Source organism: Ceratocystis lukuohia (assembly GCF_044167205.1).
Source record: "Ceratocystis lukuohia strain C4212 chromosome Unknown Supercontig2_pilon, whole genome shotgun sequence".
NCBI classification, from domain to species: Eukaryota; Fungi; Ascomycota; class Sordariomycetes; order Microascales; family Ceratocystidaceae; genus Ceratocystis; species Ceratocystis lukuohia.
In genome coordinates this window covers 657,083-670,085 of record NW_027263521.1, presented here as the reverse complement: position 1 = coordinate 670,085, position 13,003 = coordinate 657,083, and the positions used below count along the sequence as shown (strand labels likewise).

Here is a 13,003-nt window from a genome sequence, read left to right as displayed (position 1 = left end):
GGTGGTTTACTTAGAGAGGCACGTCGCGAGAGGATGCGTGGGACCAAAAGAAATAGACAGGGGCCCTAGTGCGATGGCAGAATAACGTATAGATACATTTGGCCCATTGTCTCTAGTCTTTCTTTGTTCTTTTCCCCTCCATCAAGAATCCAAGCTTCCTGATTTGCCTCTAAATCTTTCTTGTTATTGTCGTCAAGTCAACACGCGCCTATCCTTTTGCCTTCTCTCGTCTTGGCCCCTCCCCTGCAATGCCGCCCCGAAAAAAGCTTAAGGCGAGCCAGCCATCTGCAGCACCCGAAGTCGACGATGATGCTATGGATATCGACCAGGCATCACTGTCGCCATCGCCGGCTTCACCCCTCATCGGCTCGCCTCTTTCTATAAACCAGCCCGGCCTTGAAGATCTGACCAGCTATTGGACGGCGGATCAGGAGGCTTCGCTTTTCAAAGCAACTATTCGCTGGAAGCCCGCAGGTAGGCGCTCGTCCCCTCCCTCTACTCAAGCTTTTCTTCAGCCTCGTCGCAAACCATCGCAGCCTCGTCTACTTTCCGCAAAGAGCAGTTGCCCATCTCTGTCGTCCATGCTAACTCGCACCTTCTCTCCTTGCCTCCTCTCGCTAATAGGAATGCACCGTCGCTTCCGGATGCTTTCTATCCACGAGCACCTACGCAACCATGGCTTCGACCCCGAAATTTACCCACACATTCGCATTCCACACATCTGGCAGAAGCTACGAGTCTTTTACAACCTTGACGCAATCGACGAGCGCGAAAACTTTGAAGAGGACTCTCCCGAGGATCGTTATCACGAATTTCAGCTGCCTACTGGAATGTTCTACGGCCGCATTATGGAACGCGTTCTTGACACTGATCGCGACACCTCCCCAGAATGCCTCAACGGCTCTCCCTCGCCATCTCCCCCGCCTGACTCGCCTGATGCTGGGGCGCATAGCCCCGCGCCACCACCCCCACAGCCCACTACAGCCGTTTCTACACCGACTCCAACCACAGCCACCAGCAAACGCAAACAACGCCGTAGCGATGCTGCTCACTTGGCAAAGACCACCACGCGCAGCAGCACTATTGGTGATAGCGAAGACCTAAGCGATGCGCCGCCGCGCGCAACACCCAAAGCCGGGGCTCGAGGTCGGGCTGCCGCGGCTGCAGCAACTGCAACCTCCACAAGGTCACGCACACGCACACGCGGAAATGCGCGACGACGCACAGCCGAGTCTGAAGACCCGCCGTCAGAAAGCGAGAGCAAAGCTGGCGAGGCCGATTCCGATGACTCTGACGACCCCGAGGAACCACAAAGCTCGGAAGAGGAACCCAAGACCAAGCCCAAGACCACTCGCGGTAGGAGCGCCGGAACAGTAAGGGCTAGGGGCAAGAAAAGGCGATAGGCCCGGGGGGTAGAGGGGATGCAAACCCTGGGATAAGCAGGCCCGGGGTTTTGGCTGGCGGCATCAGCTGCTAAAGCAAGACAAACACAAGCGGAGGAAAATGGCAATATAGAAAGAAATGGAAACTGGGCGGCTCATGTAGCATACATCTTGCTACAACTCGAAGATATCCAATCATGTCGGCGTTTTAAATGTCTTATTATTTTGCAGTTTATGGGTAGGTGGAATATGTAGGCCGCATGCATGGTGGGGGGTATCAATAGGAAAAACAAAAGAGATATAACATCCGATACAACATCCGATACAACATGAAATAAAGCATAAATAACAAAGCGCTGGGGAACCACATAGAATAAGCGGCAAAATAGACTTGCTCGCGTGCACATGACCCTCTGCCAACACTTAGTTCCCCATTTCCCACTCTGGCACATAGTCCACATGCTACCTCCATGCGCCTGTACTGTACATTTCACTCACTGCCACTGTTGCCTGTCCCTTGGATGGCAGGACCGTCCTCTCACGTTCCCGTTCACGATCCCGCGCCACAACATCCTGTGGCGGTGTGGTGCCCAGGGCTTCCCATAGCCTGCGTTCTTCAGTGCGAGCAGCATCTGCATCAAACGCATCAGCTGCGTCCTCATAGGCTTTTTCAACGCGCAAACGGTGCAGCAGGGCAGATTCAGCGGAATGCGGATTCCCAAAGTCAACAGCCGTGTAGGCAAAAATCTCGTCGAGGTCGTCAGTGATTTGTTGATTTGGGAGTGGCGGGCTGGGTGGAAAGAAGGGCGAAAGCTGGCGGGAGGACGTGGGAGAGTTATCGTCATCTTCGTCCACATTGTCTCCCTCGGAGGGTTCATGCGACTCCCCGGATTTCTCGGCTTCGCCCCCGTCTTTGGTGTCTGCAGCTAAAGTGGAGGCTGATGAGGAGTACAGCTCGTTGTCGCTATCAATAAATGCCGATTCGTCATTAGGGTTGGCTGGCATTAACAAAGACTCAATTTCGTCATAGGTCATGACCTTTAATGCAGCCTCAAACTCGCCCCTGATTTCATGGTTATCGCAATCGCCATAAGCGTCGCCAACGCCATCACCCTGCGACTTATAGAGGCTGTCTTCGACATCCTTCTCCCGCTCTAAATCGTCAGCATCAACGGAATCGTCAATGACTCTGAGACGCAGTCGTCGTGGTGCCGTAGCCCAGAACTCTTTGCTATCTTTGAGGCCCATTGATGCCACAGCCGCCTCAACATCTCTCTGGCGGACAACATTTTGCACGGCCTGGCCACGGCTCTTGGCTGCAATACGCCCAGATGCTACGCACAGGGATGTATGGACTATCCTCCGCGTCATGGACACGATCAATGCGTAAAAGTCTTGCAGAGCGGTGGCGCGTATGGAAGGCTCCTGGTCGTCAACAAACTCCCAATTGTACTCCGGCACAGCAGCATTCATGAAGATGCGGCGGGCTAATTGTAAGAAGCGGTCTGTGCGGAGAAGAGTAGCAAACGGCGCACCTTCAGTAGCACAAGTCTCGCGATACTCCAACTCCAGCTCATCTGCAACTCGCGAGTCCACGCGCCAAAGATTCTCGCCCCAGCGTCGCTTCTCAATAGCCTCCTCGTGTTGGTCCTGGCGAAGCGAGATGGCATCGGCGGCGTTTTCCAGGGCAATGACACACGGCTGGCTGATTTCAACAGCGGCAGGGATATCAGCCGGGTGTAGAACAGGCAAGCGGTTGTTCTGCCAACGTTGGTCCTTTACGGTATTCAAAAACGCCATGTACTGAGCAATCTCGACCTCGCTCTTGGAGCGCACCAAGCCAGCTATGCCGGCAATGTTGTCGCGGCCCAGGCGGGAAGTAGCGTCAAAGAAGACCTGTTTCTCATGTTCCGACCATATCGTACAGCCAATCTGCGTAGTAGAGAGTTTGGCAGCAGATAGCGATGGGTCTAGGCAGATGCGGAGACGAGCCTCTTCGGTGTCTTGATTGAGGATGTCGATATACGCCTGGTAGAGCTGACCGGCGCGACGCTTGAACGGACGGGAGCGGCCAATTTCTGAAGATGCTCGCTTTCGCTTTGATGGTGAAAGGAAGCGCTGTGGCGAGTTGTGCTGTGCAATGTGCAGATCGTCACGGCTGGCGTCAGAGTCCATTTATGCAACAATGATGAAGACAACGACAAGAGGCGGAATGGGTTATTGCGCAGTAAAAGAAGAGGATGATGTCATAAAATCATGGCCGCAGTGGAAAAAAAAAGGAGGCGAAGTATGCGGAGGTAAAGAGCGGTGATTAGCCCATGGCGAACAACATAATGAAATAAAAGAAGATGGAGATTTTTTTTTTTTATGTCTCTAAGTTACCAGATTATTTTTTGCCGCCTAGCTCTTGAGACAAAAAGAGTTGTTTGCCAAACCCTTTTAAACCCTAACATCATAGGTCTTCTCAAAGCCCAATGAATGTTAATATAGACCGCATCCTGGCAGAGAGCATACACTCATTTTCAGTTCACGGGTGACCAAGTATTACGGTGTCTAAATATTCCAGGCTGTCTGTCCGGTATACTAACCCTTTTATTGAACATCATTTCGCTAGCCTCTTTGTCGGACTGCGTGATATGTTGGTGTCCCGGCTCCGGCAGGCCGCTATGGCTCTCCAGTCTGTCCGCAAGATTGCCTTTGACTCAGTATCACATCCAGGCTTGCAGCCATTGCATCCCTTCACTTTTGGCACACTGCGTTCGTTTCATGTATCAAGGATTTTGCTTGCGCCTAGGGCTGGTACCCGGGCCAAGTTAGATACTGAGGATAGTCTAACGAAGACCTGTACCAAGATAGAGCTTCGAGACTATCAGGAGGAGTGTATTGCATCCGTGACTAATGCCATTGCGGCGGGGAAGAAGAGACTAGGCGTGTCGCTGGCAACCGGCGGCGGAAAAACCGTAAGTCACCCTCACCTCCTGCCTGTCCAACATCACCCGTCTAACATCCTCTGCAGGTTGTGTTCACACAATTGATATCACACATACAGCCCATCAATAAACAAGCTACTAAAACACTGATCCTAGCCCACCGCCGTGAACTTGTCCACCAGGCTGCTACACACGCTAGGGCAGCTTATCCCGAGAGCTTAGTGGAAATCGAAATGGGCAGTCAACATGCTAGTGGCCTTGCTGATATCACTGTGGCTAGCATGCAGAGCATCATCTCGCAGGACCGCCTACGAAAGTTCAATCCGCTGGACTATAAGCTGGTGCTAGTTGATGAGGCCCATCACATCGTGTCTAACGGCTATCAAACTGTCCTCGAGCACTTTGGGCTACGGAACACTCCACAGCCTGACTCTAAAGAGACCACGACGCCCGCTCTTGTTGGCGTCTCGGCCACCTTTTCCCGTTTCGATGGCCTACGTCTCGGCTCGGCTATCGATGAGATTGTCTACCATCGCGACTATGTAACCATGATTGAAGAGAAGTGGCTTTCTGACGTCATATTCACTAGCGTAAGATCCAAAGTCGACTTGCGTGACGTGCGGTCAGGCAACAACGGCGATTTCCTAACTTCTGACCTGACCAATGCTGTTAACACCAAAGAAGCCAACGAAGTTACGGTGCGAACATGGCTCTCGCTTGCTAGCAAGCGCAAAACAACGCTTGTATTCTGTGTTAGTGTTGAGCATGTGTTTAGCATGGCTAACGAGTTTATTTCTCGTGGTATTGATGCTCGTGTCGTCACGGGAAACACGCCCGGCCAGAAACGTGCCGACACCCTCGATGCCTTCCGCTCTGGAAAGTTCCCCGTGCTGGTCAACTGCGGTGTCTTCACTGAGGGCACTGACATTCCCAATATCGACTGTGTGCTACTTGCCCGTCCCACGCGTAGTCGCAATTTGCTCGTACAGATGATTGGCCGGGGAATGCGTCTGTTCCCTGGCAAGACTAACTGCCATGTGATTGACATGGTCGCCTCACTGGACACTGGCATCACCACAGTTGCCACATTGTTGGGTTTGGATCCTAGTGAGTTACTAGATGAGGCATCCATGGATGAGATTGAAGAAAAGCGTCGTATGAAAGCCGAAGCTCAGAAGCAGGCTAGCGCAAGGGACGAGATGCTGGCAGGCCTTGCCTCTACTCATATTAATGATGACAAAATAAGACGGGGCTTTCAAGACATTGATGACAAGGATATTAGTATTTCATTTATCAACTATAATAGTGTCTTTGATCTCGTTGCTGATAACCGTGACGAGCGGCACATTCGCGGCCTTAGCAAGAACTCATGGGTTGCTGTCGACAAGGACAAGTACGTACTCTCCGGACCCGATGGAACACACCTCCGAATTGAGCCTATAGATGCAGATCAATCGCCCAACTCCACGGCCACCAATCCCAAGACACCGACAGAGATAGCCACTCACCAAGTATTCGTCATCCGGCCACTACCTGAACATGTTTTCAGCGGACGCAAAAACAGCTCGCCATGGGCACGGCCATATCGGTTACTCACAGCAAATAGCTTCGAGGATGCTGTGCATGGAGCCGACAGCTGGGGCAGTGAACACTTCCCGTTCCAGTTCATCTCACGCAATATGCCATGGAGGCGTGGGCCGCCAACATACGGCCAGCTGGCTTTTCTCAATCGGCTACGCAACGCCCCGCCCCTTAGCCCTTCTACCTACGAGGCCCAACTTAAAGAGCTCAGGGAACGCAGTATATCAGAAAATAGCCCCAGGACTAGGATTGCATGGCTGTCTCCGCCACTGAGCGAGCCACTCACGGTGTTTAACATTGACAAGGGCATGGCAAGTGATATGATTACCAAACTCAAGCATGGCGCAAAGGGTCGTTTCAAACAAGTTGTCGCACAGAAGAGAAGAGAGGAAAAGTTGATGCTCAAGAAGATGAAGGTCGAGAGAGTTAAGAGCAATGAGATGGTGAGAGTCGGTCCACTAGAAAGCTAAAGCATTATGAAAAGGTTCTTTGTCAAAGATTTACAGTGTCGGTGTTGTAATGTAGGATCATGACATGACCATGAATCAGCTGCATATTGCCTGTGTCTCAGATATCGCAAGCACCATCAGCAAGCGGCAAAATCAAAGTTTTAGACGGCTTTCATTGAAAAGTTATACAGATAGAACGAGGGTTGGTTGTAGCTATGGAGCAAGAAAGGGTAATCACAAGCATCAAAAAAACAAAGAGCGAAAAGCAACAGGAGAAAATGAGAGCGTATCAAGACACAACAAGTTTAGATGGGTATATTTGAGGATATCGTAGTTGAAAAAGAATGAAAAAAAAAGAAGCATGAACCCAACAACAGGTTAATGTTACACGCAAGAGTCATGATGTCCAGTGGTTGTCTAGATACAGACGCCGAGACAAGGCCCACATACCGGCTAAAGAGCAAGACTCCGACGGGGAGTTGTAGGCTGCAATGGCAGATTGTTTTGGAGGGGGGATATGAAAAGAACAACAAGCTAGCAGCAGCTAACTAGGACAAGAGAAGTGTAAGGAAAGCAGAGAACCCTCATGATGACCATTCTCCTCTCAAGACCATGGGGCTAACTGCGATCAAGAAAACAAAACGAAAAAGCGAAAAAAAAAAAGAAGTCAAGAGCAGAGACAAGAGGGGCATCGAGCAGGACTGTACACTTTAAAAGGAAAACAAAGAAAGCAAAACAAGCAGAATAAAGAACAGAAGCCGAAGAAAAAGAAAAAGAAAAGAAAAGCAAGCAACCTTGGGTTCCGGGGTATTCGAGTTGTGCGCCTGTGATCCAGGAGGGGTATGGGTATGGTATGGGTATAACTTGTCAAAGCGAACGAGAAAAGAAATGTAAAGACATAAAATAGGCCGGTTGATCAATGAGAACGGTTCGGTCGGGCAAAGAAAGAGGAGGACGTGTATAAGAGGAGAAAAGAAATACAACACGAAAGACGCCAAAGGCAGGGAAAAAGAGGAAGCATGCCGTGAATGAGTTCATGTGTTGTTCTAGGGGAATCTAACAGTTGGCCCGTTAGCAGGGCCAGGGTATCCGGAGCCAGAGGAATTGATAGAATGTGAGGTGGAAGGACGTCCGCTATCGCCAGAAGCCCGGGGAAGATGACGTGGCGTAGTATCGCCGGGATGGGAAATGGTTGGAAGTAACTTGGCATCAGCAGGGTTTAGCTGCGGCTGCAGCGCCCATGGGTTAGCAGTGCTGTTGTTGCTGCTGCTCCCAGGGGGCACAAGATTGTTGCCGTTGTTGTTAGTAGCATTGACAGACATAATGCTGGAGTTGTCGTCGTCCAGGTTAACACCGCTGTCGTTCCATGGGTTGCGATCAGCGTGAAAGCTGCGGGTGGACTCGATCGAAATCAATGACGTCATCGAAACGTTAGTCGACCCAGTAAAGAGCGTCGCCGGGTTCACAGCATGCGAGCTGTTCTTGCGTCTGTCTAGGAACGACGCAATCGAGATGCCTCCAGGCTTACGCAGACGATCGAAAAGTGTATTGCGGCCACGTGTGACCTCTTCAACAAACAGAGACTCAACGGGCGACTCCTTGGGGGCGGGCACAGGCGCATTCTGCAGAAGCTTTGAGTTGAAGAACGGAAGCGAGTCCTCAAACGAGTCCGACTTAGGCCGGGGCAAAGAGCCGGAGTGGATTTTCACATCCACGCCCGCACTGGTCATAGATGCCAGCATCTGCTCAATGACCTCGCCAAGCCCAGCAGCATTGTTACGGGTAAAGGAGAGAAGAAGTGAGACGGTTTCACCGTTGTCTTCAGTCTTCTCCTCGCATGGTCGCACCTCGATGCTAACCTCTTGGTTGTCAAGCTGCGTGACTAACGTCTGGGAAAACTGCGCAGAGTCAAGGAACTCGGAGAGGGACTCGTTCTTTTCTAGCACCATCTCGTGGAAGTCGGGCACCATGCCGAGAAGCTCATCCGCACAACGCGGAACATTCCATTGGGGGCCAATGACAGTCACTTCGTCGCTGGCCTGTTCAGTGCTTGGGAAGAGAATCTTACAGTTGTACTTTTTCTCCATCTTGTCGAGGTCACGGAGGCGAGCAAGGAGACGGCGCTGGAACAGCCGGTCAACACTGACGATTTGAGATGTGTACTCGGAATCCGCCTCGTCAACCATTTCAAGGATCTCGCTCTTGACCGCTTCCAGATTCTGGGCATTACGCGCAGGTGTACGGCAGACCACGTTACCAACCTGGAGGTCATCCTCTTCGCGACCGGCCCCACCACGATCCATTGCATTAGAAAACTTGACAAAGACGGAGTGTTTGCGCATGATGCTCTGAATATGATGGCCACCGATGCCAATGATCTTCTTGTGGTACTGGTCAGGTACATGGAACGAGATGGAAGCGGGCATCTCCTGTTCAACATAGCTAATACCAGCTTCGAGAGCCTTGTAGTTTTGACTAATAACCTCGATATTGAAGTTGTACTCGTTGTAGCCTTCGAACAAGATGTGAATCAAGCCAATCTTTTGTACCATGTGGATGATCTTGTTGAGTTTGCCGTTCTTTTTTCCGCTAACAAACTCTTTGTGCTCAACAGCAAGCTCAATCTTGATATGGGCTGAAAATGGCTGATCGCCGAATCCTTCAGTTTCAGAAATCATTTTGATGGCAGTCTTGACAGCATCATCGGTTCCGTTGATGGTAAAGAGCTCGCCGTCAAACATCACCTCGGCACCTGAGGTGGCAGTGATGTTGTTGAGGAGCTCTGAAACTGCTTGCTCGTTGGGAAGCGAGTAGGAGCCAGGACGCATACACCAGTATCCGTGGTAGAACTGACCGGTCAGGTCCAGAATTTCACGGATGGTGCGTTCGCACTGGGCCTGGTCAGCTCCACGAACGGTCATGCGATTGCGGCGAGTGCCCAGGCCAGGTAGGGCAATGTGGGTACCGTAGGTATCACCAATTTTCCGGACCTTGTCCAGACGGCTCAGTAAGATATTATCCATCTTGTCACAGTCGATTTCAACTTCTTTAGGATCGATACGAGTCAGGGATGCAAGCTCTTGGAGCTTGGCTTTAGCACGGTTGATACCATCCTCTGTCTCTCCAGTAATAAAGATATCACTAGGGTCTCGACGATGAGCGCTAGAAACGTAGAAACGGTTGAGCTGAAGGAGATGTGGTGGAAAGTAAATAGATGTTCCGGTAGCAGACTCAAGGAGCTTGATTGTCTTGCGATGACGACCGCAGATGGGTTGATGGTAAATGGGCTCTAGCTTAAGGGAGCCTAAAGCACGACCAAGCATCTGGTCAATACGGAGAAGGACATGAACCTTGGCATGATCAACTGAGCCAACATCACCGTAAATGGCAATTCTCCAACGTTTATCCACGCGACCTTCGGTAGATTGGAGGTTGAGCAAGCTAAGCTTAGGACCCAACAGAAAAATGTCGACTCCTGTGAAGTGGGAAATGCTATCAAGCATCTCCATTACTTCCTGCTTCAAAACGCCGGCCTTGAGATCACAAACTAGTTTGCCATCAACGTCTACAGTGGAGCAGGTCTAAGAGAGGGGGGGGGGGGACAACGAAAGGTTGAGATATTTTGTTAGCCGACCTAGTGGGAGAGTGAGATATTGGCAACTACCATGGGAAGAGCGTTGGGCAAAGAAAAAAGACAAACAGAACGGACGAAAAGGGTGGACGGGGCTGCAACGTACCATTGCGATGGGAGTTCCGTTCATGATAGTCTCACGGCTCTTTTGCACAAGCTCGGGAGGACCGGAAAGTAGAACTGTAACGGTCCTCGAGGGCTTGTTGTTGACATTGACTCTGGTTGTTTCTACCACAGCCTTAACAGGCAAAGGTGACTGTGAGAGGTCGAGACATAATTGGTCAAGGTTGCGAAGATGTTCGACATGAACTGGCAGCTCAGCTACGGACACATTATCGGGGGCTTCGGCGGGGTGGGTCCATCGCATAACAGCATCTTGGGTAGCGTGCAGTATGTCTTCGGTATTGGGACCAGCAAGATCGAAAGTGAAGGGGATGTTAAATGAGTACTGGACGAATTCGGGGTTCCGAGGAGTGATTGCCAGCGGCATCTGGTGAGTACCGGCAGTAGCATTCTGCATTGGAGAGGGATGCATGGGCACATGGCCCATATTTGGCATAGAGTTCATGGTGCCAGGCGGTGGCATGGGGGCGGCCATAGCCTGCTGAGGTCGGAAGGACAGAGGCGGCATGCGGTCAGACCAGCGCACGTTGGCGAGTTTATTCATTTTGGGTGGAAGATAAAGACATGCGACGTGAGGGCATGAGGGGACAAGATAGATGGATGTATGGGGCAGTCGAAAGATTCGAGGCAAGAGGATGAGAGAGCTGAAGGGTGTATAGCAGTATAGATGGAAGAAAAAAACCCCGGCAGCGTGGTCTGATGGATTGGGGAACTGATAGAAGACTCGGAAACAAGAGCAAGAAAGTTATGACTGATAGAGATGGATGTATAGGCGATACGAGAGGACTTGTGTGTAGCAGCAAACAAACGAACAAACAAAGAAAAATATGCAAGATGCGGGCCAGCGAAGGGAGTAGAGAGGAATACAACGCAGGTTTTGGTTGTGATTGTGATTGTGTGGATGACGACAGCGGCCAGGACTCGAGAGAAGGCAAGGCTAAGGCTGGGTGGAGTCGGCGGAGTCGGGGAAGTAGTAGGTGGAAAAGTTGAGCAATCAAGCAATGAAGCAATCGACACTAACGAGGTTTGTAGGAGAGAACGAATCGAAAAGAAACGATGAGAAAGACGTAGCAGTAAATCCAGTAACCACCACGTAAAAAATCACAGAAGAAAAAGAGACAAAAATATGATGAAAAATGATGGGGAAAGAAAAAAAAAGAAAGAAATAGAAATCTTTTTTTTTTCGGGATGTGTAGTTTAAGAATGCAAAGCTGGCGACTTGTTAAACCAACTAAACTATCTTTTTTCACCCTTCTTGAAGGGATGCCGAAGTTAGCAAAAGTGGGAATAGATTGGAGAGTCGAAGTGGGCGATTAGAGCAAGACGCAAAAGAAAAGAAAAAAGAGGAAGAAGCAGGAAGAAGAGGAAGAGAAAATCAAGAGAGTGGGACAGGGCAGGGCACGCAAGAAAAGTTCAGGGAAAGGCCTGGTCTGGGGAAGGTAAGGCAAAGGGTAGTTACCAACCTGATTCGGTTGCAGTTGAGATTGTTCCTTAGGGCAGCTGCGTTGCCTCAATGGAGAAATCAATAAGCTAAATGAAAAAAAAAAAAAAAAAAAAGCCCTTTTCTACTGCTGTAGGGAGCGATTATGGTGGGTGTGAAAGAGATATGAGCGAAGACAACAGAACGAACAAGCCGTTGGGTTAAGGAGGTAGAAGAAGAAAAAGAAAGGATCCAAAAACACAGGAACAAACAGATCCAAGCTAAGGCAAGAAGAGCAAATGGCAAGGAGAGAATGGGGAAGGAACAAAAGAGCGAGAAGAAGAAAGAACGAACAGACGGACAAACAGACAGGGATACAAACTTGCAACTTCCTAGCAGATAGATGCACACACACACACATGAACAAGACAGCAAGCCGCAAGTCGCGGCTGCAACTGGTACTTGCTCTGGCTGTGCTTGTCTGTTGCTTGCTTCCTCTTGCTTCTTGCTTCTTGCTTCTTGCTTCTTGCTTCTTGCTTCTTGCCTACTGCTTGCTACTTGCCCTTTCTTGCATGACCCTCGATCCCCTCAAAGCGCACCCCATCCCATCCATGTAACTAGTACTAGTACAGTACTTATTCACTCCCTTTGCCTACCAAACAAATGATGCTACCGTTTTCTCCTCTCCCTTTACAGTGGGTGAAGTCTTGCCATGTCAGCAATCCCCAGCCGATCTGTGACGCCGCTCATAAACGGGACAAAAAGCGAAGAAAAAACCAGTGTAGAGTCTGCACTTATTTGTACTTGTACTCGTACTTGTACTAGTACTTGTGCTTGCTCCTTGGTAACCTAACCTTCAACCCCAGGTCAGGCTGCTTGACAAGCTTCTTGCCTGGCCTGGTTTCAGCCCAGGTCCCTCAAGTCAAGAACTTCTTTTTTTCTGTTGATCGGCCTATTAGAAGAAGAAGCCGACATGTCTTGATGGAATGGAAGATGCAAGGGGAAGGCTAAGCCGTAGCTTGTGACTCGACTATTGCCTCCAAGTACCAAGTAGCCTGCACTTGAACCAGCCTAGGCCTCTCCACGTCCTTGCATTCCTGTACCTGTACCTGTACCTGTCCTTCTCTTCTTTGCTATACTGAACCAAGAAAGGCCTTGATTGTCTGGTGGCCTCCCAAGCAAGACAGTGCTATCTATCGTCTTTGTATCTTTTTTACCTTCTATACGGCCTTTGATCTGCCCCTAGACAAGCATGTCCCGATAGTCTCAAATAGGACAGATTTGCTGCTCGTATAATTCACGCTCATGCCCACACTTGCACCCTCTTCCCCATATAACTCAATCATATCATGCATTATTCTTCGTGCTTTTGTGGCTCCAGTAAAGACCCGCTAACAAGTGGCCTTGATTCTACACATACTGCAAGCGTCAGCTAAAAGTACCTCGCAAGCAGCCAAGTAAACTAAACGGTCAGAGTTCGCAATTAT

General features: G+C 50.2%; 4 protein-coding genes across 4 annotated transcripts; 2 read left to right on the top strand and 2 right to left on the bottom strand.

Annotated features, from left to right (window-relative positions):
* Nucleotides 1–248: 248 nt before the first annotated feature.
* HOO65_020171 (Chromatin modification-related protein EAF7) lies at nt 249–1,403 on the top strand (the record flags this gene model as incomplete). The annotated part of the gene is made up of 1 exon (XM_071000007.1): nt 249–1,403. One exon carries the CDS (start codon nt 249–251, stop codon nt 1,401–1,403), a length of 1,155 nt encoding a protein of 384 aa, XP_070860809.1.
* A 441-nt stretch (nt 1,404–1,844) lies between these two features.
* On the bottom strand, nt 1,845–3,557 carry HOO65_020170 (RNA polymerase I-specific transcription initiation factor rrn5; the record flags this gene model as incomplete). The annotated part of the gene is made up of 1 exon (XM_071000006.1): nt 1,845–3,557. The coding sequence occupies one exon, from the start codon at nt 3,555–3,557 to the stop codon at nt 1,845–1,847; it is 1,713 nt and encodes a 570-aa protein (XP_070860808.1).
* Nucleotides 3,558–4,048: 491 nt separating this feature from the next.
* Nucleotides 4,049–6,363, top strand: HOO65_020169 (putative mitochondrial ATP-dependent helicase irc3; the record flags this gene model as incomplete). Its single annotated transcript, XM_071006509.1, has 2 exons — nt 4,049–4,342; nt 4,399–6,363. The coding sequence occupies 2 exons, from the start codon at nt 4,049–4,051 to the stop codon at nt 6,361–6,363; spliced, it is 2,259 nt and encodes a 752-aa protein (XP_070860807.1).
* Nucleotides 6,364–7,388: 1,025 nt separating this feature from the next.
* On the bottom strand, nt 7,389–10,640 carry HOO65_020168 (KH domain-containing protein; the record flags this gene model as incomplete). Its single annotated transcript, XM_071006371.1, has 2 exons — nt 7,389–9,875; nt 10,080–10,640. The coding sequence occupies 2 exons, from the start codon at nt 10,638–10,640 to the stop codon at nt 7,389–7,391; spliced, it is 3,048 nt and encodes a 1,015-aa protein (XP_070860806.1).
* Nucleotides 10,641–13,003: the final 2,363 nt, after the last annotated feature.